The sequence below is a fragment of the Coregonus clupeaformis genome, chromosome 24 (genome assembly GCF_020615455.1).
Source record: "Coregonus clupeaformis isolate EN_2021a chromosome 24, ASM2061545v1, whole genome shotgun sequence".
Taxonomy (NCBI): domain Eukaryota; kingdom Metazoa; phylum Chordata; class Actinopteri; order Salmoniformes; family Salmonidae; genus Coregonus; species Coregonus clupeaformis.
In genome coordinates, this window is record NC_059215.1 from 10,141,826 (window position 1) to 10,169,576 (window position 27,751).

Sequence of the window (27,751 nt, forward strand, 5' to 3'; positions counted from 1 at the left end):
TTAGACAGGGGAGCTGTAGACCGGGGGGTAGACAGGGGAGCTGTAGACCGGGGGGGTAGACAGGGGAGCTGTAGACCGGGGGGTAGACAGGGGAGCTGTAGACAGGGGAGCTGTAGACCGGGGGGTTGACAGGGGAGCTGTAGACCGGGGGTAGACAGGAGAGCTGTAGACCGGGGGGTAGACAGGGGAGCTGTAGACCGGGGGGTAGACAGGGGAGCTGTAGACAGGGGAGCTGTAGACCGGGGGGTAGACAGGAGAGCTGTAGACCGGGGGGTTGACAGGGGAGCTGTAGACAGGGGAGCTGTAGACTGGGGGGTAGACAGGGGAGCTGTAGACCGGGGGGTTGACAGGGGAGCTGTAGACAGGGGAGCTGTAGACTGGGGGGTAGACAGGGGAGCTGTAGACCGGGGGGTAGACAGGGGAGCTGTAGACAGGGGAGCTGTAGACCGGGGGTAGACAGGGGAGCTGTAGACCGGGGGTAGACAGGGGAGCTGTAGACCGGGGGTAGACAGGGGAGCTGTAGACCGGGGGGTAGACAGGGGAGCTGTAGACCGGGGGGTAGACAGGGGAGCTGTAGACCAGGGGGGTAGACAGGGGAGCTGTAGACCGGGGGGTAGACAGGGGAGCTGTAGACCGGGGGTAGACCGGGGAGCTGTAGACCGGGGGGTAGACAGGAGAGCTGTAGACCGGGGGGTAGACAGGGGAGCTGTAGACAGGGGAGCTGTAGACCGGGGGGTAGACAGGGGAGCTGTAGACAGGGGAGCTGTAGACCGGGGGGTTGACAGGGGAGCTGTAGACCGGGGGGTAGACAGGAGAGCTGTAGACCGGGGGGTAGACAGGGGAGCTGTAGACCGGGGGTAGACAGGGGAGCTGTAGACAGGGGAGCTGTAGACCGGGGGGTAGACAGGGGGGTAGACAGGGGAGCTGTAGACAGGGGGAGCTGTAGACCGGGGGGTAGACAGGAGAGCTGTAGACCGGGGGGTAGACAGGGAGAGCTGTAGACCGGGGGTAGACAGGGGAGCTGTAGACCGGGGGGTGAGACAGGGGAGCTGTAGACCGGGGGGTAGACAGGGGAGCTGTAGACCGGGGGGTAGACAGGGGAGCTGTAGACCGGGGGGTAGACAGGGGGGTAGACAGGGGAGCTGTAGACCGGGGGGTAGACAGGGGAGCTGTAGACAGGGGAGCTGTAGACCGGGGGGTAGACAGGGGAGCTGTAGACCGGGGGGTAGACAGGGGAGCTGTAGACCGGGGGGTAGACAGGGGAGCTGTAGACCGGGGGATGGCCTGCATCTTTCTTTCCACAGTTTGACACTGTCTTCCGGCCCAGAATGAGCTGTCCATTCTATTTCTCTCCAAACGTTTGGCCATTCTTTACTTCAGAGTTGCATCTATAACCATATCACAAGATCTGAGTGAGAGGAATAGAGAGAGAGAGAAGCATGAGTTAAACTGCTTAACCTTTTTTCAAACAAGTATTGTAACTAATGTCTACATTTCTTGAACTAAATTGAGGAGGGCCTAATAGAAAATAAACAAAAATAACAAAACAAAAGCGAGGAGGTCAGTTACCTAGGGGTGTGTCTGGATGGGTATGTGAGGGGGTGTGTGGTTGAGGTGCCGGGTCTTCTTGTACTCCGAGCCATCCTGGGACCGGGGTCCTCCCTCCGTCCCTGTGACGCCCCTCTGGCTCTTCCTCTTCCTCTTGGAGTCCTTAGCCCGCCCCCCACGGCCCACTCCCTTCTGCTCCTGGAGCTCAATCTGAGGACAGGGGTCAGGACAAAAACATGACATACACTACATGACCAGAAGTATGTGGACACCTGCTTGTCGAACATCTCATTCCAAAAATCATGGGCATTAATATGGAGTTGGTCCCCTCTTTGCTGCGATAACAGCCTCACCTCTTCTGGGAAGGCTTTCCACTAGATGTTGGAACATTGCTGCGGGGACTTGCTTCCATTCAGCCACAAGAGCATTAGTGAGGTTGGGCAATGATGTTGGGCGATTAGGCCTGGCTCGCAGTCGGCGTTCCAATTCATCCGAAAGGTGTTCCATGGGGTTGAGGTAAGGGCTCTGTGCACGCCAGTCAAGTTTTCCACACTGATCGACAAACCATTTCTGTAAGGACCTCGCTTTGTGCATGGGGGCATTGTCATGCTGAACAGGAAAGGGCCTTCCCCAAACTGTTGCCACAAAGTTGGAAGTAAGGAATCGTCTAGAATGTCATTGTACGCTGTAGCGTTAAGATTTCCCTTCCCTTCGGCTAGCCCGAACCATGAAAAAACAGCCACAGACCATTACTCCTTCTCCACCAAACTTTAAAGTTGGCACTACGCACTTCTCCTGGCATCCGCCAAACCCAGATTCGTCCATCGGACTGCCAGATGGTGAAGCGTGATTCATCACTCCAGAGAATGCGTTTCCACTGGTCCTGAGTCCAATGGCGGCGAGCTTTACACCACTCCAGCCGACGCTTGGCATTGCGCATGGTGCTCTTAGGCTTGTGTGCAGCTTCTCGTCCATGGAAACCCATTTCATGAAGCTCCCGACGAACAGTTCTTGTGCTGACTTTGCATCCAGAGGCAGTTTGGAACTCGGTATTGAGTGTTGCAATCGAGGACAGACTATTTTTATGCGCTACGCGCTTCAGCGGTCCAGTTCTGTGAGCTTGTGTGACCTACCACTTTGCGGCTGAGCCGTTGTTGCACCTAGACGTTTCCACTTCACAATAACAGCACTTACAGTTGACCGGGGCAGCTCTAGCAGGACAGAAATTTGACGAACTGACTTGTTGGAAAGGTGGCATCCTATGACAGTGCCACGTTGAAAGCCACTGAGCTCTTCAGTAAGGCCATTCTACTAATTTGAATGGGTGTCCACATACACTATATATACAAAAGTATCTTCCCACACAAAGTTTTAAAGTAATTGAGCTACTAATTATTACTAAATCGGACATTTCAACAACACCATAGGAGTTAAGCTAATACAACATACACAGCTAAAGCTAGAGGTTTCCTGGTCTCTCACCAGTATGAGTGTTCTGAGTGTGTGTCTGTGTGGCGCTAAAGCAGCCTGCAGGACCCTGTGGATGGTGCTGGTCTGGTCCAGAGACACCTCCAGCAGGTCTCCCTCCAGCTGTAACTCCTCCAGCTGGGTCCTGGTGGTCGGGGACAGCTCTATCACCGGGCCTTTTAGTGACGGGACCAGCGGCAGAAGAGAACCCACACCTGGGTGGAGGTACAGAGGGATACACTCAGATACATGGTGTGTGTATACAGTACAAAGGGGTACAGTCAGACACAGGGAAAAAGTTACATCATGGACTGGAGTTCAAATGTTGTCTACTAACCTGTAACATTGTGGTGAGACTTTACTTTCTTGTTTACGCCATTTTCACATCCAGCCTGCGTGCCGCCGTTCATCTCTTTCTTCAGCGTCTTCTTGGGAGAGTTCTCCTCTGTGAGGTCTATCACTCCATCTCCTTCTCCTACCTCTGAATCTGATAGCACTATCACCGACTCAGAGTTCCCTTTCTTCCTGTCCTCTTCCTCCTCCTCCTCTCCCTCCCTGTGTGGCTGGTTCTGTTTGAGCTCCTGCAGCCTCTCTAGTGCCCCCTGTATCTCGGGGGTGTCCAGTGCCTCCTTGGCACGCCCCTGCCAGGTGATGGCCCTCTCTGTGAGACACTGCAGGGCCTCTCCCTCTGGCAGACGGACAGGCAGCCTCTGGAGCGCCACCAGCAGGGCCAGGATGGTCTCCAGACGCGGGCGCCGCGAGCGCTGGCACCGCGGGCACAGGAAGCGTGAGTCCCAGTCCCACCAGCAGAGGGGGTTGGTGGGCAGCCCTGACGAGGAGGGCAGGAGGGAGGGGAACGGGACACACCCACCGTGGAACCAGTCTTTACACAGGTGGCAGCGCAGCAGAGGGGGGTGAGGAGCCCGGCCACACACGCACACTGACTGAGGAGTGCTGCTGCCTGTTGTCGTGTGGTTACTGTCCCTGTTCTCAGAGTGGAGGGGTGTGTCTAGCTCCATGGGGTCCTCCCCCCACCTCCCACCTCCGTTCTCCTTGTCCTCCTGCTCTGTCTTTACCTCTTTCTCTGCTGTCTTCTCCACACCTGGTTTAGACAGGTTGACCTTCTGGAGCCTCAGCAGAGCCTCTTTCTCCTTGTGCTCTCCCTCTTTAAACGCCGTCACCTAGACGGGGACAGATACGGATTATGCACTGCCCTGTACTTTTAAGTCATTGTCTCATGTCTCGTCTAGTTATTGTCTCTGCCTGTTGTTTGTATGAGTCTGAGGCCCCGCTGTAGCCCTAAAAGAAACTGCCTTAACGGGACAAATCAAGTTGTTTGAATTTGGTTATGACATACCGACACTGGCAATGTTCACTCCAACTTTTTCCAGCACTGAGCAAATTTCATGTCTGCTGAAAACTGTGAAAATTATGTGCAACTTCCACGCGCGTTTACTGTAAACACTGAGGCTGTACCCGCTTTAAGTTAGTTTCAGACAGTAGTCAAGTAGGCTACTGTGGCTATTTGATCATAATGTAGGCCTATCAGAGTGGCCTACCATCAAAAACAATGGAGAAGATGCATCCCATAACATTTTTACATGGAAATAGCCGTTCTATCATTTAGACAGCTAATGTGTAGTGTTCAATGTAGGCCTACATTCCATGAGACTTTTGAAAAAAAAACGCAGGACTTGACATGAACCTGTTTATCCACTTGTCCTTTAGACAAGGAGGTGACTGAAAATGTTTTGTTTGATGCAAGAAAGCACTTTACAAAATAAAATGCATTATTATTCCCATACCATTATTACAGAGAATAAGGCAAATTATACTACCCTCTGCCTCTTGGCTACTTAGCTTATTCAAGCCTGTCTCAAAATACAACACTGCCCCTTTAATACAAAAAAAGCTCTTTACCAGACTGGCTTTTCAAAGATGTCTAGAAATGTACACGTTTTGTGCTCTTGTAGGAAGCAATCACTCCCCTATTGCTGACTACAACTTATCTATAACTGGGCTAATAACTCACTAACTAGCAAAGGATATGAACAAAATGTGCACACGTGGCTACATGCAGCTCTCGCTTTGATCTCAAAACAAGCCCATCATCACGACCGCTCATCCTGTAAACACAGTCCAGTCAAAGTGAATGGCACAGATCTATATATAGCAAGAGTCTAATTGCATATAGGCCTACTGCAGCTCTGATTGGTTATGCCGCATCGGTCTGTGTAGAGTACGGGCTGAGTCGTGCGTGTCAGTGCAATATAATCCTACTCTAACGGGTTCTGCCTATAACAAAATCTCTTGCATAGTTCGTTTTGCATACTAAGTCTTGCATAGTTCGTTTTGTTTCGGTATGTCGCATTGAAAGTGGCTAATATTGCGTTGATTCTATCACAATTCTCACAGTAAAGGGAAATGTTGATAGTGTTAACCTCTATGGGATCCGTGTCCCGTATACGGGACAGTTGAGCTAACGTGCGCTAATGTGGTTAGCATGACTGTTGTAAGTAACAGCAAATGTTCCAGGACATAGACATGTCTTATATGGGCAGAAAGCTTAAATTCTTGTTAATCTAACCGTACTGTCCAATTTACAGTAGCTATTACAGTGAAAAAATACCATGCTATTGTTTGAGGAGAGTGCACAACATCAAAAAACGTATCACGGCAACTGGTTTGATACATTCACCTCTGAAGGTAAATAATGTACTTACATTCAGTAATCTTGCTCTGATAGTCCCCTGTAGCTCAGTTGGTAGAGCATGGCGCCTGCAACGCCAGGGTTGTGGGTTCGTTTCCCACAGGGGGGCCAGTATGAAAAAATTTATGCACTCACTAACTAAGTCGCTCTGGATAAGAGCGTCTGCTAAATGACTAAAATGTCAAATGTAAATGTGTCATCCTAAGGGTCCCAGAGATAAAATGTAGCATAGTTTTGTTTGATAAAATCCATTTTTATATTCAAACGTAGGAACTGGGTTCTACAGTTTGAAACCCTGCTGTCTCTGGCTCCACACCCACCCCGCCATCTAGATGTGTGAAAGTTAGTGTATAAGCTAATGATACATCATGTATGACATTCCTGGGAGTGTGTAAACTTACATTTTGTATTACCATATCATTTTTGTATGTTCTCTATAGTTATGTACTTGAAAATGTATCAATTGACCAATTCAGCACATTTGGGCAGACTTGATACAAAATAGTCTAGTATTGCAATGCTTCACTGGATCAATCTGAAACGTTGAACACTGCTGCCATCTAGTGGCCAACATCTAAATTGCACCTAAACTGCAATATTATATTGTGGCCTTTCTCTTGCATTTCAAAGATTATGGAACAAAAACAACAAGAAAACACATGTTTTTTGGTTTGTATTATCTTTTACCAGATCTAATGTGTTATATTCTCCTACATTAATTTCACATTCTACAAACTTCAAAGTGTTTCTTTTCAAATGGTATCAAGAATATGCATATCCTTGCTTCAGGTCCTGAGCTACAGGCAGTTAGATTTGGGTATGTAATTTTAGGATAAAAAAAAAAAAAAGGGGCCGATCCTTAAGGAGGTTACCTAAGGGGGAAAACTCTAGAAAGTTGAGCGAAGTTCAATCTCGTGCTTCTCTGCGCGGGCTAATATCTCTTCTGCGCGGCAATCCCGGAGGAGCTGCGCGCCCGTGCGTAGCTTAGAGGGAACATTTGACACTGGTAAATAACACACTAGAACCTGACAGCCAGAATGTCTGGCTAGGCCAGACTCTATACAGACTCACAATGGCGCCAGGGTCCCTGAGGTCCTGAGCAGAGAGGCCCAGAGTGTTGGTATCTGGGTCATCTAATGCATCGGTCTCTTCTTCCCTCTCCTTACGTTTCTCCACACACGGACACAACACCTGCAGCAAGAAAAGGTTGTGATGATGCCGTTAGTAAGAGCCACACTTTCACAGACACAAATTACAATAAGGGCTAACACACTAACAATATTCACATGCACCCAAGTTTTAGAGAGTTCAAGTCAGTCTCTCACTCTTTCTGGTGTTCCCTGAAGTGTGACTGATTGATATGTGCAGCAAATCCCAATCGTTTTAACCACTGTTAATAAAGAACTAAAAGGCTCACACACACTCTCCACCCCTAGCCTCTCTGACCTGTAGCAGGCTGTGCTGGCTGCTCTTCTTCAGGAAGGTCTTGGAGGCCTTGTCTCTCCAGGAGTGGGCGCTGGCTACCTGCAGCTCCAGCTGCCTCAGCTCCTCCATCCTGACAGGCAGGTCCCTCCCTATCGCCACCAGGCCCTCCAGGTCATCCAGACATGGGTAGTGCTCCCCATTCTACAGTACACACACAGGAGGTTAACAGAGGACAAGCCAGGGTTACGTTCAGCAGGGCACAATTTTGTTTAACATTCACATGTATTATGTTGAACAAACATGCCTCTCTGACATCTACAATAATTCACGTCCGCTGTATTCATGCATTTTCTATCTGCAACATTACACAACGTTTGCCTATTGAACGTGGTTATAAGGTTATAATAGACAGTAGGAGTTGGTTCTACTTGCCTGGATCTCCTCCAGGTCAGTTACCCAGGCCTTGGCTCGGCTCAGACAGCCCTGGAGAGACAGGATGTTGGGCAGCTTGACTGGGATGAGTTTGGCCTCGTTCACTATGGCCTCCAGGGTGGACAGAGGGTGCTTCTGCCTGCAATCACGCCGTGAGAGAAAGGGGACATTAGGAAGAGCAGACAACCTGAGAACTTGAGTGTGTAAATGAGAGACGAGAGAGAGACCGATTGAGTGAGACAGTGAGGAGATAGAGAGAAAGAGAATGGAAAAAGTGATTCAGTATGAGGCCTCTGTGTCCCTCACCGTTGCTCTAGACAGATCTGGGCCTTCTCCTCCCATCGTTCTGCTATAGTCAGGAGCTCCTGAAGCTCTGCCATGGCTGTTTCCACTGAGACACTCTGGGGCACACTGCAGCCCACCTCCATCAGGTTCCTGAGGACCGCCAGGGTCATCTCACCGCCCTCGGGCCCCAGGGTCCGCCGCACCTCACCCAGCCAGCGGCCCTGCTCCTGCAGCCCCTTGAGGAGCTCACACTCTGGGGCATCTACAGGCAGGCCAGCCCCCTGCTCCAACAGGGCCTGCAGTTGTTCTGGTGGAGCGGAGTCTCGCCGCCAGTCCCTGTCACTCACTAGAGCCCGGGCCTGAGTCTGGAACTCTTCAATTGTACGCAGGACCGCCTGAGAGAGAGAGAGAGAGGGCATTAAAAAGGAATGAGAGGAAGTAGGGAAAGAAGAGAGATGTGGACATTAACAAAGTTCCAGCTACAGCAGGTTTACTGGTTTCCTCTGGTGGTCCAGCTGGTGGATACTGACCTGTACGTCCTCCAGCTGGCTCATCACACAGGGCAGGTTCTCCATCTTCTCCACTAGAGCCTTCAGCTCTGCCAGCGTCATCCTCCTACAACACATACACAACAGTGTGTGTTACTGTGAGTGTGTCACTGAGCAGTTCAATGGAGTTGTGGGTATGGCAGCGTTAGATATGATTTAGGTCATGTGTGTGTGTTACCTGGTCTGTGTCTTGTTGAGGAGTTCAGTGCTTGTCTGCTGACAGTGCTGTGTGTCAGTGAGGACAGTGTTGAGTCTCTGAAGCAGCTCGTTGTCAGGGAACTTCTTCTCTGCTGCCTCCGCCTTCAGCACCTCCAGATCTGTGATGCCTGGAGTTAACACACAGTCAGTGTCATTACACACTTTTTGGAACATTTGTTAGTTATTTTCACCCATCTAACTCACACAATTCTAGATCAGCATGTTCTACCTTCTTATCTTATGGGTTGGGTCTATGGCATTTCTCACCTATCTTGTTGCCCGCTTCCTGCTCCATAGCCTCTTTCACTCTGTTGGCCCAGGAATCAAACACCTCGGCTCGCACTTTGAGCCGATGTAACATGGCAAACAGCTCATCCAGAGTGTACCTGTACCTGGTAGGGAGGAGGAAGAAGAGACAGGTGAGGCACTAGTGGTAAAGAAACGATACATGAGAGAAAGAGACTGAAGACTGACATACACACAGATGGACAGACCGAGGAAGTCAGTATTACCGGAGGTAGAGTTTGTCTGTGGGGCAGTTACAGAGGTCCTGTGTGTGGTAGAGACAGACGAGGCGTTCAGGGCAGTTTGAACAGGCCAGGGCAGACAGGAAACAGGTGGTCTTGCAATTATCACACTGCCTCTCGTCATCAGGTAGCAGCTCGAACGCCTCCCTCTCAGCCTCTGTGATGCCCTGAGAGAACACAACACAGGGCTTTAGGAAACCACAACACACAGGGCTTTAGGAAACCACAACACACAGGGCTTTAGGAAACCACAACACACAGGGCTTTAGGAAACCACAACACACAGGGCTTTAGGAAACCACAACACACAGGGCTTTAGGAAACCACAACACACAGGGCTTTAGGAAACCACAACACACAGGGCTTTAGGAAACCACAACACACAGGGCTTTAGGAAACCACAACACACAGGGCTTTAGGAAACCACAACACACAGGGCTTTAGGAAACCACAACACACAGGGCTTTAGGAAACCACAACACACAGGGCTTTAGGAAACCACAACACACAGGGCTTTAGGAAACCACAACACACACACGAGCAACACTGTATATAAGATAACACATTCAGTATTACGCAACATACCACAACAAACAATATTTCTGAAAAACTCAAACCAAACACAGACAATATTACGCAAGAAACCACAACAATCAATTGCTCACACAAACCACAGTCATTTTATTGATTGCTCAAGTCAGTGACCAAACCACAATGAGTCCTATATGAGGCCCAGACCAACCACATATAGTCCTGCGTCTCTCACACACGCTCAACTTCAGTTATCAGTCTCACCCTCTCCAGCAGGCCCTTGCGTAGTTTCCTCTCCTCCTGGACGATGATGAACATCTCTCTGTGAGTAGCGGCGGCCAGGTTGAGGTCCAGCTTTTCTGGGCAGGCGGCCATCTTACAGGTCAGCTCCTCGTGAGAAAACACACAGTACCGCCGCAGACGACGGTAGTGCTCGATACAGGAGCGCCCCGCAGGCAGCTGACGGAGGGAAGGGAGACAAAGAGGGAAAAAGAGAAAACCAAAGGGAAATTAAGAATTTTGAAAACAGCACATAAAACACCCATTTGAATAGAGGCATACCCAGTCTGCAGTGCAGAAGTTGACAGCTTCAGCAAAATTATATCCCTGATTGAAGCCGCTGTGGTAAGCCCTGGGGAAAGTGATGACAAACTCGCCAGCACACTGGTTGGTGCGTACAACCTGTCAATCAAATGGAAAGGAGGTTATCAGCATGGACATTTCTCTCAGTATTATCGCTCATCATCACTTTAATTTGAAGATGTGTGCAATGTGTACATGTGTGGGCGCAGACTGTGCGTCTATACATGTGTCATTACTCACTGGGACCCCGTGAGACATGAGGATGTTGGGGTTCATAATAGTGACCAGCTGGTGGAGGAGGTCAGGCTGGAACTCAAACAGCTCTGGGGTCAGCTTCTTCATCACCTCCTCTAACCGTTCTGCTGCTACAGAGGGAACCCCGTACCACGTCTTAGGCTCACCCCTGCAGGAGGAGAGGGGACAGAGGAGGGAGAGGAGAACAGCGAGGGGGGAGAGGAGAACAGCGAGGGGGGAGAGGAGAACAGCGAGGGGGGAAGAGAAGGGAAGAGCTTTAGTCACACTAACCACATCTATCAGTCAGTACATCTATAATCATCTACAGATTAACTGCCTATTCATTTAACATGTGTCCTGTACTGTGTAGTAGTTAGTGTCCTATTTACCAGTGCAGGTAGTTGATGGAGTAGCTCCAGTGGTCTTCGATGTGCCAGCAGAAGGCTGAGAAGACCATGCCCACGTACAGCCAGGGCACCTTCATACCAGAGATATCGGCGTTGATGTGGCACAGCACAGACTGCTCCAGCACCGGCATCACATTCAGGTTCCAGCCGCTGCGGGCATAGTCCTGGAGACAGAGGACAAGGAGAGGGTCATGTACAGGCAATGGTTTAGAGGAACTGTATATTGTGTTACATGAAGTTATAGTAAATAACTTCGTAAATCCCTCAATTAGGGGAAACAGAACCATGTAGAGAAAAAATATTAACACATACAGGATTGAAATGAGCAGTTGAATTAAGGAGAGACAGAAAGGAAGATCGTTTAGTAGCTAGTTACCGCTTCCTCTTGTGAGAGGTTCTTCTTGCCATTGTTCATGGGGAATCCACTGCCAAACTCTTTAGAGTGGATGTCTGCTCCATACTCTACTGTCACATCCTCCTCTATGCTACTGACCAAGCGCCAGAACTCTCTCTCCACCAGCTCTGTAGGAACCATCTACACACACCAAGGTTGTTACTAACATACTGACAAGATAAAAACTCAACCGATTGATCAGAATGAATAACAGTTTCTCTCCACATCAGAGTAAAGCATTCGTCTTTACGTTTGTACAGGTCTACTTACATGGACAGGCATGTTGAAGTAGTCTGCTTTGTATGTGTCTGCCATCTCCCCAAAACTCTGCAGGGTGTACTCTCTGGTAGCCTGCTCAAAACCAAAGGCCTCCGCAGGCCTCTTACACTCCTACAGGGAAGGGAAGTGAAGTAGAGGAGAGGCAGACATGAGGGCATTGAAGAGATGGATTGGATGGAGGCAAAGAAAACAATTACCATAAATACAGATGAATATAATACAAAGTTTATTCCCAGTGATTTTCCTGACAGGTTTACTTAAGTGATAATTACCCTCAAAGCAGGTGTTTGGAGGATATATTGGCACGTGCCAATATATCCACCAACCACCGGCTTTGAGGGTAATTATCACTTTTATACAACGGGTTACCAACATATTCAAATAATGATCGACATATTTTCATTAAAAACATTATTTTGATGAATTTAATTCATACTATTTCATCATTCTACAAGATATAGTCCCGACACAAATCTAGGGTTGCTACCCAAGCCGGCTGGTCGTTCTATCGGTTAGGTTGCCAGAGTTAGGTTGCCCAGTCGTTAAGTATTTTTGTTCTGTATCTATAGACAGGACCCAGTCCTTCGTTCTAAATGTTCTATTGCCATAATGGCTGGCAACGTTCTTATCCCTTGCTTGCTAGCTAGATAACTACGGCTAACTTAGTTACGTCAAACAGTGCAGCCAGAATAACAACAAATTAGCTGCATTTGCATATGCTGTTTTCTAATGACATTTATTTGGATAAATTGATAAAACAATGAGCTAATGATGCGATTTCACCTGTCATAGAAAATGTGTTCTCTCGTCAGGACACTGTTGTTCAGAGGAGTTAACCAACAACACAGCTAACACAATCACTTCAAACTGAAGCAGGAGAGACTACAAACTAGATGCATTTCGTTTTTTCCTGTTTTCTATTGACATTACTTTGTATACATCTGGCTGAGAAAAGCTGCCTGCCTGTCTCGTCCCGACCCCTACAGGAACAGCTGGAGATAGAATTTCAATATTGAAACAATTTTGCAAACGTCAGAGACAGACAGCAAGCTTTATACATATCTCCGCTGTTGAAAACCAATTGCTAGCCTAAATGAAATGGGATATAATGTCTAGATGCTTTTTATAGTGGAGATCAAGTTTATAAATGTTCTGGCTGGGCTGATGAGACAGTGGATTGAGCAGTGAGATGGAACAGTGTAAAAAGGCATTTCAATGTCATAGCTTTAGCAGTTTTAACCAATCAGCGTCCAGGATTAGACCCACCCATTGTATAAACGTCAAGCCTGTGTTCGATAGACATAGTCCTAACTCTCTTGACCAGGCCATCAGCCTGGGTTCCATCCTTCACACACTTTTCCCGTACAAGTTACATCTACCAGAAAACTGCTTCACCATGTTTCCATCCAGTTTTTATGGGAGTAAAGTCATGCCATAAGTGTGATGGAAATAGGAAGTGTCGGTACAATTTTATAAATGACAATTTAAAAATGATTTCTTGCGCAATTGACGATAGAATAACCATGTTGAGGTAAAATTGCAGTCAAGCAATGCCATGTTGTGTGGTCCTAAAATCAAGTCTTAATTTGTATGCTAGTGACAGGTGCATAGCTGCCAATTAAAAAATAAAAATGATATTTTCCATCCATCTTCATATAACCTAACCTGTCCAGTCTCCACTTTATCAGCAAACTGTTGTCTAAACAGCATGCGCGAAAACCAGATTGGGCAAGTTTGCCATTTATCGCAACAGTTTGTGACAAAACTATTGGTAGAGTGGAAAATGCAATGGAAACACATTAATCTCATGTTTTTTATTCAGTACATAAAAAGTATGCACAAAAGTATTTTATGTGCACTACGTCATCACGCACAGCCTTTTATTCACAACAAAGTCAGTCTGATGGAATCACCTCTGGTGGGGATATTTTTGTATGCAGACTTTATAATATTTGGATGATCTGTTGCAAATTGGATGGAAACCTAGCTACTGACTCCCCACAATACGCACAGAGGCAACAGCTTAAAATAGACTGCGGCTGGCTGCACCCACATAGAAGGATGTTTGTTTGACACAACAGGATGCTGTGGGTCTCCATGACTCTCTCTCTCTCACCTCAGCCACACATTTGGGGCAGCGCCAGTTGCCCTTGGGGGCCTCAGTGAGGGGGGGCAGCAGACAGAAGGTGTGGTAGTTGTCGTCACAACCGTCACACAGCAGGAGCTTCTCATCCTCGTCGCCACGGCCACACATCCGACACACAAATGAATCCACCTTAGCAGAAAACAGAACAGATTAGCGAGATGGAATTTAAGTTCTCCATTTAAATTGACAGTAAAAAGCATGAATTGACGCACACCTAAAGATGTTGGAAAGGTGCTGACTAATGGAATAGTACATTTAAATGTTTTACCCATTAAATTGGGAGCATATATTGTGAGTATACCAAACATTAAGAACATCTTCCTAATATTGAGTTGTACAACCCCCCCACCCACCCCCCGCCTTCAGAACAGCCTCAATTCGTCGGGGCATGGACTCTACAAGGTGTCGAAAGTGTTCCACAGGAATGCTAGCCCATGTTGACTCCAATGCGTCCCACAGTTGTGTCAAGCTGACTGGATGTCCTTTGGGTGGAGGACCATTCTTGACACACACGGGAAACTGTTGAGCGTGAAAAACCCAGCAGAGTTGCAGTTCTTGACACAAACCGGTATGCCTGGCACCTACTCCCATAGTCTGTTCAAAGGCAATTCATTATTTTGTCTTGCCCATTCGCCCTCTGAATGACACGCATACACAATCCATGTCTCAAGGCTTAAAAATCCTTCTTTAACATGTCTCCACCCCTTCATCTACACTGATTTAAGTGGATTTAACAAGTGACATCAATAATGGATCATAGCTTTCACCTGGTTAGTCTATCTCATGGAAAGAGCAGATGTTCATAATGTTTTATACATTCCATGTAGTGTTCAACTATCTTTATTTTTCCATTTAAATTGTCATCCTTATGATTAGATTATCTATAACATCTGATTTAGGATCAGATAACATAGAGGGCAGGATTCCCAGACAGAATCTCCTGTGATCACGCTCCTTAGTCCAGGATTAGTCTTAATCCATGTCTGGGTAACCGGCCCATAAGGGTAAATTGAAGCTAGGCCACTTACAAACTGGGGGTTGCTGAGATTACGTCTCAGCCTCATGGTCATCTTGGTGCAGGGCCCATCACCGTTAGGGTCGTCTTGGTCCTCTTCAGCATGTCCGTCTCCACCATCAACATCATCTTCCTCTTTCTTCTTGACATCAGGAGGAGGAGGAGGAGGAGCGGTGTGGGGGTGGCTGTGCTGGAGTCTCCCTCTTTCTCTTTGACCTCTCCAGGTTCCTCCTTGTTCTGGACAGCAACAGCTGCATCACGGACAGTCACAGTCTGAGGCAGCTCTTCTGGAAGGAGATCAGAGAAGTGGTCAAACACCAGCAGTAACCTTACCCAGCATTCAACACAGACTGACTTGATAAGAGACTGCATCTGAAATTGCACCGGATTCTACTTTTTCAGACACACCCAGTGGTGAGGGAGGGAAGGGTGTGAGTTGTGTTACCTTTCTTGGGGATGCTCTTATTCCTGGGAACCAGTCCTAGCCCCATCATCTTAGGACCTGCCCCGTAGATCTGTAGTTTCTTCAGCTCAGGGTTCTTCTCTATGTCCTCCTCCGTGGGATCAGGCTAGGGGACAGAGGTTAAAGGTCAGTATGGAGATGTGGAGGTAGCAACTCCAATACACTTTCAACTATACTGAGAGGGAATGGAGAAGCAGAATGGTCAAGGGATCAGGAGAGAGTAAGGATGAGGGAGAATAGCAGCAACTGAAATACTAGAGAGGATTGGCTAAGAGAGTAGAAGCTCTCCCAGTACATCTGTGACAACTGAGCGTTATTAAACAAAGGTAAAGACCCACCACTGTGTTATGGCAAAAGCACCAAAAACACACACTTAGCAACAAAGGAAACTAATTTGGAGAACCAACATACGAGTTTCAACTGAGCTGAACAGAGTGGTTGAGGGAATATTCTAAAAAAAATAAAAAATAAACACCAACCAGAAGGTTGTGAGGCATCATCTGCCTCAGTTCCTAAATCTGTAAAATTGTGTTTTTAACTTCTGAAGGGGCAATGCTTGTGGGCATATGCTTTTACATATTCCAAATATTTTACTTACTACCAAATTAAACAGTCTCGTCAGGGTTCTTGCCAAATACAACCTACCAGTTTTTAACTGAGCGGTGCACTCTAATAGAACACATGCAGTCACAATAGCACTGCAGCAGACCAGAGAATGGAAGCGTTATTAACAGTCGCAACAGAAAGCAAGGACGCACAGAGACCTAGCAGTAAAGCCACCCAAGAAAAGTGCTAATGAGAGCGAGCGAAAGATTAACACTGATTTCACAAACAAGGACAGGTGAGACAGCTTAATGCTGATGCATTTTCACAGGTTGTTGCCAGGAACAAACAGTCACTGAGTGGGTGAGTGAGTGGAATAAGGGTGAAAGACAGCTAAAGCTTGATGCCAGGCTGTTGAATGGTGACGTTTGTTAATAGTTAGGAGAGCAAAGGGCGCCTGCCACAAAAAGAAGATCAGGAGAGAGAGAGGGGTTTGTTTCTAAAGAAACAGAGCCAACTAGAGAGACAGGGCGAGAGGAGAGCCGGGAAGGAGCGAGAGCGGGCACGCGCATTGCGCTCAAGAGAGGCAGTACCGATGCAGAGATGTGTTGAGAGCCAGTGGTGAGAGGGTGGGGGGCAGAATCCTCTGGACCCTGCATGGGAAGACAACAGCAACAATGGACTGAGACAGGACCAAGAAAAAAAACAGTCATTGAAGGTAACAGGGCAGAGTGGGAACAAGGCATATGGAGAGATGGATATAACATAGAATATTCTAATATATAGGCCTAGGTGTGGGACAACAATGTGTTTGCCAAATATTGTTGTGCTTTTATTGATAACGTCACAAGCACTTTTTGATCTGTATATAATGGAGCACTCAGAATGCAATGAGAGCAGCAAATGAAACAAGTACAGGATGCATACTTGGGTTTAAAACAAAACCATATCATCAGACTCTTACTGTGGGTAATAAAGATTCATCTGATGACATGTTATTTATATCACTGACTTAAAAAAAACATAACATCTGGAGTAAATCTGGACTATGGGGAAGCAAATCAAAGGTCTCACCGCACTACAACTGTAAAAGCAAAATGGTGCAGGAACAGAATGCACCAAATGGGTGAAAGATACGGGTACAGGTAGTTACAATTTTCAATGGTAGGCGTGACAAGATGGACAACCAGTATGTTGAGAGAGAAAGAGACACAGAGAGAGAGAGAGCGAGAGGATATAGCGTAACATATAGTGTATAGTGAGATCTAGTGTAACATGGGGCAAGAAGCAGCAGACACCATAGCAACAACATGGCAGCAAACAGAGCAAGCAAGCTGGATGTATTGTAAGTGCATTAACGGCTCTTCATCTAGCCTAGAAATAAACATTTTCCAATTTGGAGCGGAAGAGCTGAAACTCAGATTAAATTAATTTGTATTAATGACTCATTTGGCCTATTGACATTTAAATCAGATTATGTTATGAATACGACAATAACATACACTACATGACCAAAAGTATGTGGACACCTGCTTGTCGAACATCTCATTCCAAAATCATGGGCATTAAAATTGAGTTGGTGTTGGCCCCCCCTTTGCTGCTATAACAGCCTCACCTCTTCTGGGAAGGCTTTGCACTAGATGTTTGAACATTGCTGCGGGGACTTGCTTCCATTAAGCCACAAGCATTAGTGAGGTTGGGCACTGATGTTAGGCGATTAGGCCTGGCTCGCAGTCGGCATTCCAATTCATCCCAAAGGTGTTCGATGGGGTTGAGGTCAGGGCTCTGTGCAGGCCAATTAAGTTCTTCCACACCGATCTCGACAAACCATTTCTGTATGGACCTCGCTTTGTGCACGCGGGCATTGTCATGCTGAAACAGGGAAGGGCCTTCCCCAAACTGTTGCCACAAAGTTGGAAGCACAGAATCGTCTAGAATGTCCTGGTACGCTGTAGCGTTAAGATTTCCCTTCCCTTCGCCTAACCATGAAAAAACAGCCACAGACCATTATTCCTTCTCCACCGAACTTTACAGTTGGCACTATGCATTGGAGCAGGTAGCCTTCTCCTGGCATCCGCCAAACCCAGATTCGTCTGTCGGACTGCCAGATGGTGAAGCGTGATTCATCACTCCAGAGAACGCATTTCCACTGCTCCAGAGTCAAATGGTGGCAAGCTTTACACCACTCCAGCCAACGCTTGGCATTGCACATGGTGATCTTAGGCTTGTGTGCGGCTGCTCGGCCATGGAAACCCATTTCATGAAGCTCCCGACGAACAGTTCTTGTGATGACGTTGTTTGCAGAGACAGTTTGGAACTCGGTATTGAGTGTTGGAACTGAGGACAGACAATTTTACGCACTTCAGCACTTGGTGGTCCCGTTCTGTGAGCTTGTGTGGCCTACCACTTCGCGGCTGATCCGTTGTTGCTCATAGACCTTTCCACAATAACAGCACTTAGTTTTTTATTTAACCAGGTAAGCCAGTTGTGAACAAGTTCTCATTTACAACTGCGACCTGGCCAAGATAAAGCAAAGCAGTGCGATAAAAACAACAACACAGAGTTACATATGGAATAAACAAAAACGTACAGTCAATAACACAATAGAAAATAGAAAATCTATATACAGTGTGTGCAAATGTAGTGAGTTATGGAGGTAAGGCAATAAATAGGCCATAGTGCAAAATAATTACAATTTAGTATTAACACTGGAGTGATAGACGTGCAGAAGATGATGTGCAAATAGAGATACTGGGGTGCAAATGAGCAAAATAAATAACAATGTAAATAACAATATGGGGATGAGATAGTTGGGTGGGCTAATTACAGATGGGCTGTGTACAGGTACAGTGATCGGTAAGCTGCTCTGACAACTGATGCTTAAAGTTAATGAGGGAGATAAGTGTCTCCAGCTTCAGAGATTTTTGTAGTTCGTTCCAGTCATTTGCAGCAGAGAACTGGAAGGAATGGCGGCCAAAGGAGGTGTTGGCTTTGGGGATGACCAGTGAGATATACCTGCTGGAGCACATACTACGGGTGGGCGTTGCTATGGTGACCAATGAGCTAAGATAAGGCGGGGATTTGCCTAGAAGGGATTTATAGATGACCTGGAGCCAGTGGGTTTGGCGACAAATATGTAGTGAGGGCCAGCCAACGAGAGCGTACAGGTCACAATGGTGGGTAGTATATGGGGCTTTGGTGACAAAACGGATGGCACTGTGATAAACTACATCCAATTTGCTGAGTAGAGTGTTGGAAGCTATTTTGTAAATGACATCGCCGAAGTCAAGGATCGGTAGGATAGTCAGTTTTACGAGGGCATGTTTAGCAGCATGAGTGAAGGAGGCTTTGTTGCGAAACAGGAAGCCGATTCTAGATTTAACTTTGGATTGGAGATGCTTAATGTGAGTCTGGAAGGAGAGTTTACAGTCTAACCAGACACCTAGGTATTTGTAGTTGTCCACATATTCTAAGTCAGACCCGCCGAGAGTAGTGATTCTAGTCGGGTGGGCAGGTGCAAGCAGCGTTCAATTGAAGAGCATGCATTTAGTTTTACTAGCGTTTAAGAGCAGTTGGAGGCCACGGAAGGAGTGTTGTATGGCATTGAAGCTCGTTTGGAGGTTTGTTAACACAGTGCCCAATGAAGGGCCAGATGTATACAAAATGGTGTAGTCTGCGTAGAGGTGGATCTGAGAGTCACCAGCAGCAAGAGCGACATCATTGATATACACAGAGAATAGAGTCGGCCCGAGAATTGAACCCTGTGGCACCTCCATAGAGACTGCCAGAGGTTGACAACGGCCCTCCGATTTGACACATTGAACTCTATCTGAGAAGTAGTTGGTGAACCAGGCGAGGCAGTCATTTGAGAAACCAATATAATTTAGTCTGCCAATAAGAATGCGGTGCAAGTTGCAGCGGAGGGTGCAGAGCTGGGGGCCGGGGTAGGGGTAGCCAGGTGGAAAGCATGGCCAGCCGTAGCAAAATGCTTATTGAAATTCGATTATCGTAGACTTATCGGTGGTGACAGTGTTTCCTAGCCTCAGTGCAGTGGGTAGCTGGGAGGAGGTGCTTTTATTCTACATGGACTACAGTGTCCCAAAACTTTTTGGAGTTAGTGCTACAGGATGCAAATTTCTGTTTGAAAAAGTTAGCCTTTGCTTTCCTAACTGATTGTGTATATTGGTTCCTGACTTCCCTGAAAAGTTGCATATCGTGGGGGCTGTCCGATGCTAATGCAGTACGCCACAGGATGTTTTTGTGCTGGTCAAGGGCAGTCAAGTCTGGGGTGAACCAGGGGCTATATATTTTCTTAGTTCTGAATTTTTTGAATGGGGCATGCTTATTTAAGATGGAGAGGAAAGCACTTTTGAAGAACATCCAGGCATCCTCTACTGACGGAATGAGGTCAATATCCATCCAGGATACCCGGGCCAGGTCAATTAGAAAGGCCTGTTTGCTGAAGTGTTTTAGGGAGCGTTTGACAGTGATGAGGGGTGGTCTTTTGACAGCAGACCCATTACGGACGCAGGCAATGAGGCAGTGATCGCTGAGATCCTGGTTGAAGACAGCGGAGGTGTTGACCGGGGCAGCTCTAGCAGGGCAGAAATTTGACGAACTGACTTGTTGGAAAGATGGCATCCTATGACGGTGCCCCGTTGAAAGTCACTGAGCTCTTCAGTAAGGCCATTCTACTATAAATGTTTGTCTATGGAGATTGCATGGCGGTGTGCTTGATTTTATACACCGGTCAGCAACGGGTGTGGCTGAAATAACCAAATCCACTAATTTGAAGGGGTGTCCACATACTTTTGTATATATATTGTATCTGCAAAATGAAAAGTGATGTGGTTTTTATTGCCAAAAGAAGAGACGGGTATTATACTGAACAAAATTATAAATGCAACATGCAACAATTTAAAAGACATTACTGAGTTACAGGTCATGAGGAAATCAGTTAATTGAAATAAATAAATTAGGACCTAATCTATGGAATTCACATGATTGGGAATAAAGATATGCATCTGTCGGTCACAGACACCTTTTAAAAAAAAGGGCCTCAGGATCTCGTCACGTATTTTTGTGTATTCAAATTGCTATCGATAAAATGCAAATGGTGTTCGTAGTCCGTAGCTTATGCCTGCCCATACCATAACCCCGCCGCCAGCATGGGGCACTCTGTTCACAACGTTGACATCAGCAAACAGCTCACCCACACGACGCCATACACAGGGTCTGCGGCTGTGAGGCCGGTTGGATGTACTTCCAAATTCTCTAAAAACTAAGTTGGAGGCGGCTTATGGTAGAGAAATTAACATTACATTCTCTGGAAACAGCTCTGGTGGACATTCCTGCAGTCAGCATGCAAATTGCACGCTCCCTCAAAAATTGAGACATCTGTGGCATTGTGTTGTGTGACAAAACTGCACATTTTAGAGTGGCCTTTTATTATCACCAGCACAAGGTGCACCTGTGTAATGATCATGCTGTTTAAACAGCATGATCATGCTGTTTAAACAGCTTCTTGCTATGCCACACCTGTCAGGTGGATGGATTATCTTGGCAAAGGAGAAATGCTCATTAAGAGGGATGTAAACAAATTTGCACACAATTTGAGAGACATAAGCTTTTTGTGCATATGGAAAATGTCTGGGTTCTTTTATTTCAGCTCATTAAAACACGGGACCAACACTTTACATGTTGCGTTTATATTTTTCTTCAGTGTACATGATTATATGGGCGTATGATACAAGTTTATCTCCATGACTACTATTCAAGTTCTAACAAAATCCATCACTGATAGTCTACATAGATAATAACATCTACGAATGTAACATGATTTGTGTTAATGGCAGGTGTTGTTCTCCCAAGGTATTACACTAACTGAGATCTGAAATAACCAGAGTAGAGCACTAGTTTCACTTCCAGTTCTCAGAAGGCAGTACATCACCCAATGAATACATTTGGCTATTTATAGATCATGGTTGTTGATTATTCAGTTGTGGAATGTGAGAGCTTACATTAATGATCAACACGATCATGGCAATGAGTCAAAATAACCAACTTCTGTTAAGATCTGTGAAAAAGGTTTTAACTATCACACACACACAACGTGAACTATACACACAGGTTGATAGTGTTAAAAGGGAATATATTGGTAATTGTGGATTGTGTGCCGTAACTCACGTCTGGCTGGAGACGATTGGCTCGGCGTCCGTAGCTGCTTATCTTGGAAGGCTGGACAGACTGGCGTAGGGGGATGGAGTGGGGCTTGTATTCTCTATCCACCTCCTCTCCATCATATAGCTTTGGCTTAGTCTGCTACACAGAGAAATCCTTGGGTTAAACCCTCTTCTACATTCATGACTATGGATGGACACCATTTATTAACATTGCAACTGGTTAAACAAATAATGAATGCAAGTCATGTAAGTGAAATTCTGTTTGATAGATCATAAGTTGACAGATCGCCTGTGTAGGCGCAAAAGAGCAGGAGCAAAGTGGGTGAGTGTAGCGTTACCGGCAGACTGGCCCCAGCGTGAAACACCTCAAAGGGGTAGACAATCCTCTCGTAGTGTGAGCGCAGAAGGGAGCCAATGTTCTTGCCAGTGGGGTAGCCAAGCTTCTGGGCCACACGAGCCCAGCGTCGCTCCTTACTGACTATATCAAACCCTCCCTCCTCTATCACAACCTACAGCACAAAATAATACAGTAAGTGTCCAGTCAGCTCAGTTTTACTGGCTTAAGTACAGTTGGAGAGTGTTAGCAACAGAAAGATCTAACACAATTTTGAAAATAATCTCTTATTTTTTAGTTATACTGAAGTAAGACATGCTCCGGCACCTTGGACAGACTGAAAAGGTCCAAGATACGTCTCTCGATGTTTGGGATCTTGAGGGAGGATCCCTGGATCTCCCAGAACTTGGCAATCCGATCCAAGTAGTTCAGCTTGACTCGTGTCTCCGCCTGAGGAGAGCGGGGTCAGGAGTGAATATGATTAGATGGACTGAAAACTAAAATAGAATATTTGATTCAAACAGAACAAGTGACTTCTAGAACAGTTACTCAATACCAAGACTCAACCATTCAGTGATACAACATAGGATGGAGAGAGACAAACCTCCAGCTCATTGAGTCTCTGTATACGGGGTGTGAAGTGGAAGCTATCCACCTCCACAGCGAAGGGTGGCTGCCAGTCCTGTAGTGGAAAGGGAAAGCTTTGATCAATGTCTGTTTGATGTAAACACTTGTCATTCCATCTCCTGCAATAACTCAATCCTTTGCTCAGCTTGTCAGAGAGAAAGAGGACATTACTTTTGTTGTGTGCTAGACACAAACAACACAGTGAAACTTACATCAGATTGGTTAAGGTTGGAGGAAAACAACCGTATTCAACTCCACAGGTTTCAATGGGTTAAATGACAGATGTGTGTCATCAGTAAACACTTACAGCAGGAGGGCGAATCTTGCAGATTCCAGACTTCTCTGCAATTGGACGGATCTTGGCAATGTAGCCCAGGGGATCCTGAAACTCCTCCCATGACGGTTCGAACACTGGGCACTCCGGAGGAGGCACAAAGTCTTCCCCCTCCATCGCCCTGGCAACAGGTAAGGTCAAGAATCAGCATGTCAAGTCACCACACAATGAAGCTACTTACTTAGCTAAGTAGATTGGCAGTCAAATGAACTGTCACTATGAGAAGTCTAGGCACAATCTGTAAGATTTCCTGCTAATCAATGGTAATTTCAATTTTTGATATAGGTCCTATATAATATAGGCTACCCATTGATTCTTGAAGAATACATTTATACATGTCTTAAGGATGGAACAACTGTCTTAAGCGCTTATCAGAGTCCAAAGCGTGTACACGTCCACACAGCAGTGTTCTAGAAAATTGGATGGTTGGCTTTCATTCTTTTGGAATTCTCTGCGCGGCTCAAGCAATTTCTCGACCTGTCACCACATTCAACTGAATAAAGGACGCGTACGCAGAGACGCGTTTGTTGGGGATTTGGGGAAGGTGTTCGGTTGGGCTGTGCGTCTCCCGCAGACGGTGGTCTCACAGCCGTGTAGCTATGTCACAATTTTTATTTTATTTCACCAGGTAAGCCAGTTGAGAACAAGTTCTCATTTACAACTGCGACCTGGCCAAGATAAAGCAAAGCAGTGCGAAAAAAACAAAAAAAAACACAGAGTTACATATGGAATAAACAAAACGTACAGTCAATAACACAATAGAAAATCTATATACAGTGTGTGCAAATGTAGTAAGTTATGGAGGTAAGGCAATAAATAGGCCATAGTGCAAAATAATTACAATTATAATTTAGTATTAACACTGGAGTGATAGATGTGCAGAAGATGATGTGCAAATAGAGATACTGGGGTGCAAATGAGCAAAATAAATAATGTAAATAATAATAATATGGGGATGAGGTAGTTGGGTGGGCTAATTACAGATGGGCTGTGTACAGGTGCAGTGATCGGTAAGCTGCTCTGACAACTGATGCTTAAAGATAGTGAGGGAGATAAGTGTCTCCAGCTTCAAAGATTTTTGCAGTTCGTTCCAGTCATTTGCAGCAGAGAACTGGAAGGAATGGCGACCAAAGGAGGTGTTGGCTTTGGGGATGACCAGTGAGATATACCTGCTGGAGCGCAGACTACGGGTGGGTGTTGCTATGGTGACCAATGAGCTAAGATAAGGCAGGGATTTGTTTAGAAGGGATTTATAGATGACCTGGAGCCAGTGGGTTTGGCGACGAATATGTAGTGATGGCCAGCCAACAAGAGCGTACAGGTCACAATGGTGGGTAGTATATGGGGCTTTGGTGACAAAACGGATGGCACTGTGATAGACTACATCCAATTTGCTGAGTAGAGTGTTGGAAGCTATTTTGTAAATGACATCGCCGAAGTCAAGGATCGGTAGGATAGTCAGTTTTACAAGGGCATGTTTAGCAGCATGAGTGAAGGAGGCTTTGTTGCGAAATAGGAAGCCGATTCTAGATTTAACTTTGGATTGGAGATGCTTAATGTAAGTCTGGAAGGAGAGTTTACAGTCTAACCAGACACCTAGGTATTTGTAGTTGTCCACATATTCTAAGTCAGAGCCGCCGAGAGTAGTGATTCTAGTCGGGCAGGCAGGTGCAAGCAGCGTTCGATTGAAGAGCATGCATTTAGTTTTACTAGCGTTTAAGAGCAGTTGGAGGCCACGGAAGGAGTGTTGTATGGCATTGAAGCTCGTTTGGAGGTTTGTTAACACAGTGTTCAATGAAGGGCCAGATGTATTCAAAATGGTGTCGTCTGCGTAGAGGTGGATCTGAGAGTCACCAGCAGCAAGAGCGACATCATTGATATACACAGAGAATAGAGTCGGCCCCAGAATTTAACCTTGTGGCACCCCCATAGAGACTGCCAGAGGTCCAGACAACAGGCCCTCCGATTTGACATATTGAACTCTATCTGAGAAGTAGTTGGTGAACCAGGCGAGGCAGTCATTTGAGAAACCAAGGCTATTTAGTCTGCCAATAATAATATAATAATAATATGCCATTTAGCAGACGCTTTTATCCAAAGCGACTTACAGTCATGCGTGCATAAATGTTTTGTGTATGGGTGGTCCCGGGGATCGAACCCACTACCTTGGCGTTACAAGCGCCGTGCTCCAACAGCTGAGCTACAGAGGACCACATAATAATAAGAATGCGGTGATTGACAGAGTCAAAAGCCTTGGCCAGGTCAATGAAGACGGCTGCACAGTACTGTCTTTTATCGATCGCGGTTATTATATCGTTTAGGACCTTGAGCGTGGCTGAGGTACACCCATGACCAGCTCAGAAACCAGATTGCATAGCGGAGAAGGTACGGTGGGATTCTAAATGGTCGGTGATCTGTTTGTTAACTTGGCTTTCAAATACTTTCGAAAGGCAGGGCAGGATGGATATCGGTCTGTAACAGTTTGGATCTAGAGTGTCACCCCCTTTGAAGAGGGGGATGACCGCAGCAGCTTTCCAATCTCTGGGGATCTCAGACGATACGAAAGAGATGTTGAACAGGCTGGTGATAGGGGTTGCGACAATTTCGGCGGCTAATTTTAGAAAGGGTCCAGATTGTCTATCTGTGTCTGTGGGCTCTGAATTATACTTTACCCATCACCAAAACCTAAGATTGTATTAATCCATTGTTTATGTAATCTTTGTAAACAACACATTCTATGTAATACATGAATAGCTATCATAAAAATATATGTTTGTCAATAGGAGACAAGAAATGTGTTGAGACAAGTTCAAAATTAGGCTAAGGGGCAAACAATCACATGGTATTTTTCCCTATGGGATAACCAGTTATTAAAAAGTTAATAAGTACAGTTCCATAACTCTAATTGGATACATTAACAGCGCTTTAGAGTATGTTTTTCATCTGATCAAACAAAGGAAAAGGGGCCCAAGGGAGACAACCAACAATTTTGAATGGCCATTGTTTCACAAATGTTACATGATTCTTCTACTTGTGAATAACGTTTTTGAGTAGAATCCTGTTCTGATATTTGGAATGTAGTAAAACTGCGTTTAGACAGGCAGTCCAATTATTTACTTTTTTCCACTAATTGGTCTTTCGACCAATCACAACAGATATTTTCACATCAGATCTTTCTCAGAGCTGATCTGATTGGTCTACAGACCAATTAGTGAAAACAAGATCAGAATTGGGCTGCCTGTCTAAAACACAGCCTAAGACACCAAAAACCCAAACCTGTTGTTAACCCAAATGTGGGAGAAGTTCTATGTAACTGGTCACCCCTCCCCCTACCTTAAAGCCACAGCAAATATTTGTGTCGTGGATATGTCCCATAAGATGCATCAAGAGGTCAAATTGGTGTTTGTCATCAACAGAAAATAATACACTTACTAACTTTACTACAATTGATTTCACAAGAACTGAGGTATGTTGTCTAAGAAGGCCTCCTACATTTCCTTTCAATAGAAAATAATGATAAAGACATTTGAGGAAGCTTACTACTCAAATGTTGGACAGATTCTCAAATTATTAAGTCCCTAATCTCAACATAGACGTCACAGGGGTTAAGGCTAAATTACTGAAATGGAAGGCCTGATTGCATTCATCCACTTAAACATTATTAGTAAGACTAAATATGGGAGCAATCCATCCAAGTTAGGTAACAAATGAATATTGTCAGTGTCAAACACCACAAAATATGGGCCATTTGGCACATACATAGGTCCTTGGTGACAAACTAGGAAAATCCCAAAGAGTTTGATTTTTTGTAGTTAAACTAGTTAGCTAACTTACTCGATAAGAACTATGTATATCTAACGTTATTTGACTAACTATATAGACTTACATCATATAAGAAAGCTGGTACTTGGACAGCAACTCCTCCTGACACGTTCAGCGTGGTCAAAGACGAAATAATGGCCTCAGATGTCACCAATAATAGCCCGTTTAGGTGTCTTGAAAGCTCACGGGGTCTATTGTTCAACACTGGGTCACGATTAGGGTGGCTGAAGCGAACGGTCGTTATGGCCTCCACTTTTCAGCCCACCGGTCTCGGATATCACTGCAAATTGGCGTGGAAGTTTCACTGGAAATATTGGTTCCTTCTGTTTTGGACCTGTCCCAAGCCAGATGTGAATGCTTTATTTTGTATCAAAAGATTCCGGACAATCCCGTAGACACTTCCTTCTCCTGAGACTATCCTCCTCACTTTGTTGTTGTTTAGCTAGCTGTCGTTGGTTAGCTAGCTAACGTTAGCTAGCAAGCTAGGTCCAGCTAGCTCACGTAAAGTTGGCCGTTTTCAGCCTCGCTTCCCCCATAGATCCACTTCTATTTATGTAGAAGTGTAAAGATGATCCATTTCAAAGACTCGTTTGCTTGTAAACGAGTGACTGTGAGAATTACGTCCCCATCAAATCAATTTGTGACCAATTTCGCTATCCCCCGTTCATCCTGTCCGTGTTAGACGCCATCTTAGTTTCATCATTGCCTAAGCACAACC

General features: G+C 45.9%; 2 protein-coding genes across 2 annotated transcripts; both read right to left on the bottom strand.

Annotated features, from left to right (window-relative positions):
• LOC121537219 (repetitive proline-rich cell wall protein 1) lies at nt 1-1,398 on the bottom strand. Its single transcript, XM_045206803.1, has 3 exons — nt 1,376-1,398; nt 1,004-1,238; nt 1-885 (listed from the first exon to the last, which is right to left on the bottom strand). Exons 1-3 carry the CDS (start codon nt 1,396-1,398, stop codon nt 1-3), a joined length of 1,143 nt encoding a protein of 380 aa, XP_045062738.1.
• Nucleotides 1,158-27,751, bottom strand: LOC121538092 (lysine-specific demethylase 5C). Its single transcript, XM_041845866.2, is given in 29 exon segments — nt 1,158-1,408; nt 1,570-1,758; nt 3,031-3,230; nt 3,353-4,196; nt 6,797-6,916; nt 7,172-7,351; nt 7,583-7,721; nt 7,889-8,262; nt 8,398-8,482; nt 8,594-8,741; nt 8,881-9,005; nt 9,126-9,307; nt 9,936-10,130; nt 10,233-10,352; nt 10,494-10,656; nt 10,877-11,058; nt 11,271-11,429; nt 11,559-11,678; nt 13,684-13,842; nt 14,742-14,894; nt 14,897-15,012; nt 15,174-15,297; nt 16,328-16,387; nt 21,921-22,055; nt 22,255-22,425; nt 22,578-22,700; nt 22,855-22,932; nt 23,185-23,332; nt 27,098-27,751. Coding segments are annotated over 28 exon segments (4,797 nt in total). The 5' UTR covers nt 27,103-27,751; the 3' UTR covers nt 1,158-1,408.

What these genes read in the sequence shown, in the direction of transcription:
- LOC121537219 (XM_045206803.1), bottom strand. Translation starts at nt 1,398, where the DNA reads ATGGTTATAGATGCAACTCTGAA. An exon ending in GTTATAGATGCAACTCTGAA is followed by an intron (nt 1,239 to 1,375) that starts GTAAAGAATGGC and finishes CCCGGTCTACAG; the next exon opens with CTCCCCTGTCTACCCCCCGG. An exon ending in AGCTCCCCTGTCTACCCCCG is followed by an intron (nt 886 to 1,003) that starts GTCTACAGCTCT and finishes CCCGGTCTACAG; the next exon opens with CTCCCCTGTCTACAGCTCCC.